At 30.2% G+C, this 5,964-nt stretch overlaps 1 protein-coding gene across 1 annotated transcript; it reads left to right on the forward strand.

Moving 5' to 3' along the window:
* The first annotated feature begins 547 nt into the window (after positions 1-547).
* LOC132934504 (mucin-2-like) lies at positions 548-3,046 on the forward strand. The gene is made up of 2 exons (XM_061000814.1): positions 548-639; positions 719-3,046. Exons 1-2 carry the CDS (start codon positions 589-591, stop codon positions 2,771-2,773), a joined length of 2,106 nt encoding a protein of 701 aa, XP_060856797.1. The 5' UTR covers positions 548-588; the 3' UTR covers positions 2,774-3,046.
* Positions 3,047-5,964: the final 2,918 nt, after the last annotated feature.

A 5,964-nucleotide genomic window follows, 5' to 3' on the forward strand; every position in this document is an offset into this window, starting at 1 on the left:
TTTTGTTTTTTTTCAAAAATTAGTACAAACTATAGCGTAATACTAATCAAAAGATAAATTACAATAATAGCAATATAAATACATAATAAAATATCCTTAAAGATATTGGCTGTCGATCGACGGACTGGTCTGTCTCCGTTCAATCGTTTTTTGTTGGCAATGATTTATCATTGAATTAAAATTTAACACATCAATAACAGAGATCTATTCAATAACCAGCTATACTCGACGTCTACATTATAGCAGAGTTCCCCGATTTTTATCGTAATATTCTTACCTATATTTTATTTAATGTAAAGAAAAACAACCGTAATCATTAATATAAGATTATCTCTTGTATCCTTGGTTTAATCTCAACCGTTATAGTATTACATAAATATGTACGTTTTTAGTTATTCAACAATTATATTTGACACCTTGATAAAATATAATGTTTAGTGGTTATCATTTTGATTTTGTAACAACGTGCTTTGATAATATTATACATTTTTATCGACATTTGCTTGTACCTATATAAACCCTAAGAAAAGCCATTTCTGGTAACAGTTTGTGTGCTACAGAATAACTGCAAACAGCTCAAATAATATTATGGCTGACTTAAATATTTTTGTCATAGTAGTTATGGTGTTGGTTGCTAAGGTAATGAATACTATTTATATTTTTTTTAAATAAAAAATAATATTATATTTAATGAAATATTTTATTTTATGTGTTTTAGGACAGTGCTTTTTCATGTTCATTGCGAAGTCATAAACATGGATTATCTCATCCATGTTTGCCTTCAACATCAGATTCTACTTCGAACTCACACCTCACACCTGTTTCGAATACAATATCTTCTTCTTCTGATTCTTCGTTTAGCCCGAGTTCTAGTTCATCGGGTGTCCATGCAAATGGTACAGCCATATCCTCTACACCAGCCATTGCTCCGGACACGTCTTCACTGGGATCAATACCATTTATACCAACCACGCCGGCTGCACCTACTGATAACACGGCCATCTTAAATTCTTTAATTCAACTTTTGTTGTCTCCAGCATTTTCTACTTTACATTCAGGTAAAACACAAACTTCTGATAAATCAAATCTACCCTCTCCATCTACACCAAATGCCTCACAATCACCTGCTTCCGTTTCAAAGCCACATACAACATCATTACCATGTGCCCCTGTCTCTGCCTCAAGTTCTTCTTCAAGTATTTTACCTGCAAGTCCACCATGTGGATCAGCCTCGTCAATTTTGAACACCGTTCAGATTCCAAAGTTGCCATATTCAGAATCAACACCGTCATCTAGTACTAATCCTGATTCCACAAATATTTTGACCAAGGTGTCATCTTTAGTTCCATCGCTTCCATATTTATCTACTTCTAAACCAACGCCTTTGTCACTACCGTGCCCTTTATTTACGCCAACGTTAAATAAAAACATAGTCCCAGGTAAAAAACCATGTGCTATATTATCTCACCCAGTCGGGCCTTCGTTGAGTGTATTACCAGGTGTTCTGCGTGGCTCATCCTCGACATCTAACCGTCCAGTTCCAGTACCAGTTTCTGAGGAATCTCCAGCACCAGTTCTAGAACACGAACCAGAAATAGTACCGGAAGAATTTCCAGCACCAAGTAATGTGCCAGTTTCAATACCAGCAGTAACTTCAACGTCTACTCCAACTTCAATTCCTAGTTTTAATCCAGCCTTTATTAATCTTTTACATAAACTGTTAGTGGCCTCTCAAGCAAAAAATGAGTCGTCTCTAATACCATCTAAAACACATGCCATACCCACATTGAACGCAACATCCATATCGGATCCAGATATAAAGCCCCATATCATATCACCTGCTTGTGGAACATCGTCTGAGTTGTCAAGTTCTTGTCTATCAAGTACATTACATAATCAGTCAAATGGTTCGATTTATCGTCTTCAACATATACTTAGGTCTATGCCATCTCCACCTGTTTCAGGCATATCTTTTGGTTATAATCCAGAATTTATGAAACTTTTGATTAAAAATTTGTTATCTAATCAAACCTCTTCATTACCTCCATTGTCGTCATTATATTCACTTCTTCAGACTAAATTAAATACCACTGTAATAGTTCCTCTCATTCCGAATCCAGTAACAACGTCTACTACTAGTAGACCACTATCTGAGTTAATTCCTAATGTATTCAATACATCGTCAAATAATACATTAATTGATACAGCTCCCGACACCAATCAAAATACATCCATTAGTAATGATCAGTATCAGTATCTCACCAATATCTTAATAAACCATTTGACCTCTTCCAATGCCTCGAAAACTTCTCTGCCTCCATGTTTACCGTCAACAAACTCACATTCCATTTCTACATTAAATAGTACTCCAGTATCATATGTTCCTTGTATACCACCCTTCAGCTCATTGCCAGATATTTTAAGCAAATTGTCTAGTCTCACCCCCGGTTCAAATCCATCTTTTCCCGGTCTAATCCCAAGTCCCATTATTACATCGTTGCCAAATGTAAAACCATTTTCGAAACAAGTACAAAATTTAACTCCTGTACCAATTTTAACACCTACCTCGTATCCTTTATCACCGACATCGGATATTAACCTATGCCGCTCGAAACATAAAGGACCACTACAATTGTCTAGTTCGACATCAACTGCTGTTGACCCATGCTTTCAAAATGTTATACGACCGCATACACCTCATTTGCCATTACCATGCTCACTATCTCATAATAAATTAAGTTCTGGTTGTAAAAATATATTACCTGCTGTATAATTAAATTAAATTATATTTGGTATGAAATGTAATATTAAACAACACTGACTGTTATAAAAAGTTATTGAAGTAAAAGTTAATTTTGTAATATTATGTTACTTATAATATGATTGTTATAAATTTTAATAATAATTTAATATTTAGTATATTTCCGTTTAGGTATATTTTATAAAATAACCATGAAATATAAATGATAGGTGTACTAAATATGTTTTTAGTTTAATTATGTTATTTATTATGTGTGAAATAAAAGGTACAACCAGAGGTATATAAATATAATATAATTTATCATTCCATATCACTAAATACTTAAATTTCAGCAAAATGTTGGTAAGTTTATTTTGAAATCAATTTAGTTACACGTAGCAACTATTTTAAAAATTTAAATGTAAATGTAAACAGTAAAAATATGAATTAAAATAAATTGTATATTATTAAAAGTACTCACGTAGAACTGTAGCCAGATATAAAAGTAGATAAACACTATTATTAGGTAACTAATTACATTTTATGATGTCCATTGTTCAATATAACTAGGTAACTAGTAATTATACGCAGGGGCTGGTCTTAGGGGTGGGCGAGCTGGGTGACCGCCCAGGGCGCTAATATGTCATGGGCGCCTTCAGAGTTCAGATATTAATTTTTTAATAATAGTTTTTGTAATTCAAATTATTTTTAATAATTCGAGTAGATACAATAATGTATAGAAAAAATTAAAAAATATCTTGAGAAAAACCGTAGCTGTCACAGACTAACGAAATAGATAGTCGAATCAATTATTTCAGTAATAAAAATTAATTAAAACAGCTTGTTTTTTATTCTGACTTCTGAGAAAAATACTTAACCTGAACTAGAGGGCGCATTAATTTTCCTTGTCCAGGGCGCATAGTTCCCTAAGACCGGCCCTGATTATACGCTGCAGCATTATTTTAAAAAAATAATATTTTTTATTATATTAAAAGAGAACCAAATCATTATTAAAACATTATAATTTACAAATAAAAGTGGGCAAATGGGTAACGCTCTGCTGTACAGTAAGTGTCTAGTAACTGTAATGGGTATATTAAATTTCAATTCAATGATATAAAATCATTGTATACAAAAAACGATTCAGAGTGAAGATGGTCTGTCAGCCTATATAATTCCTTGTTTTCAATTTTCAATTTTCAATCTTTACCTAGGTATAAAAATTGAACATTTTGTATATTTTTAACTACAAAAGAATTTGCACATTTTTGATAGATTTTGATGAATTGTGTCAACATTTTAACTATAAATAATTATAATAAAAAATCGTTCCTATAGATCTTTAATATTTCTCAACTGATATATGAGAAACTTTGTAGGTATTAAATATTCAAGCATTTCGTCCCAACGAACAATTTTTATCCACTTTTCTAGAAAAATAAACTTAAAAAAGGTGGGTGTCGCTCCTACTGTACAGTAGGTTACAAGTGGGTCACTGTAATGGATTGTATTCAATTTGAATTCAATGATATAATATCATTGTATAAGAACAACGATTCTAAGCGAAGACGGCCAGTTAGCCTATGATACTACTAAGTATATTTGATGATATATTATTATTGTGAATAAAGTAATTTTATACATAACCTATTTACGTGGGTCCTTGTTTTAAATGTTCAATCCATAGCTATAAAAGTTGAACATTTTATACATTTTTAACTAGCTACAAAATAATTAAAATTTTAAATTTGATAAATGTTGTCAAAAATCAAACTTTGAATGCTAATAAAAAAAATTGTAACTTTGTAATTTTAATATTTTTTCAACTGCTATAGTAACAATATATCAGGAGTCTTGTATTGCATTTTCAACAATTGTATCATGTATAGAGTTTACCTAAACAAATAAATAATTAATATGTAATAACAAATCAGAACTAGTCACAAATGAATATTTATTTAAAGTTCATGTATAAAATAAATATTTGTATTATTTAGTTCAAAAAGAAAAAAAAAATACTACCTATTAAAATTTAACACGACCATAATATAAACAATTAACATATTTTTTACCTACCTATACTTAACCTATATAATATGTAGGTAGGTATAGGTATCTACAGATAAAATTAAATAATTACCGATACTTGACGTAATATTATGGTGGTTTGATTTGAATTTTGAATATTATTGTAGTAATGAATAATTTCGTGCATACATTTATACTCAACAAACACAACAGTCGCTTATACACGGTGGTCGGTGTTCGTACTTTAGATATACCTAATAAATAACAACAAGGTTTCGGGACTTGAAGATCCTATAATATTCAAAATTAGCTGTTATGAAGTACTCAATAACTTCATTATTAACACTTGAAAAACATTGAAAAAAAGCAAAAAAGGTATTCTCAAAATTAACAATCCGCCCACCAAACACCGAATAATAAAAATACGAGTAGAGTGTATCCCCTCAGAAATTTCAATTTTTTTCATCATGACTTATATTATGAAATATGCACTAGGTATTTGTACCTGTGTTGAGTATATTTTTCTAAAACTACAAAACCAATTACTTTTTTTCGGTAGCTGCCAACTACTGGGTCATCTCAGAGTTATAAAAAAAAACAAAAAAAAAACAAAAAAACAAACGAAAAACGATTCTAAGCGGTGACAGTTTGCCAGTGTGGATATTTTATATTATATCTATATTTTTATTACTTGTTATTAATACGGTAACCGGTATTTGGAATTATTATTATATAATTACAACAAAATAACAAAAATCGTTATTCTTGGTTATTTGATGTGTAATATCCTCCAAATTTATAAAAAAAAAAACCGTGATTTTTTTTTAAAAGATTTTTTGTTTACATAATACTGAATATCCAACTTACGTGGAACCTTGTAAGTTTTCAATCCTTAGTAATAAAATTGGAACAATTTATACATTTTTAACTACAAAATCATTTTTAAATCTTAAATCTGATAAATGTTGTCAAAAATCGAACTTAAATGCTTATAAATAAAATTGTGATCGTGTATTTTTAATATTTTTCAACTGCTATTTATCGGCAATATATCAAGAGGCTTGTATTAAATGTTTACGCTTTTTGGCCCAACAAATACAATTTTATTGATATTTATAAAAAAATTGAAATTTTAAATTGTCCGTAAACAGCCCAAGACAAGTCAAAATATTTTGAAAATCTTATCAAGTTAGGAA

Source organism: Metopolophium dirhodum, chromosome 1 (genome assembly GCF_019925205.1).
Source record: "Metopolophium dirhodum isolate CAU chromosome 1, ASM1992520v1, whole genome shotgun sequence".
NCBI lineage: Eukaryota > Metazoa > Arthropoda > Insecta > Hemiptera > Aphididae > Metopolophium > Metopolophium dirhodum.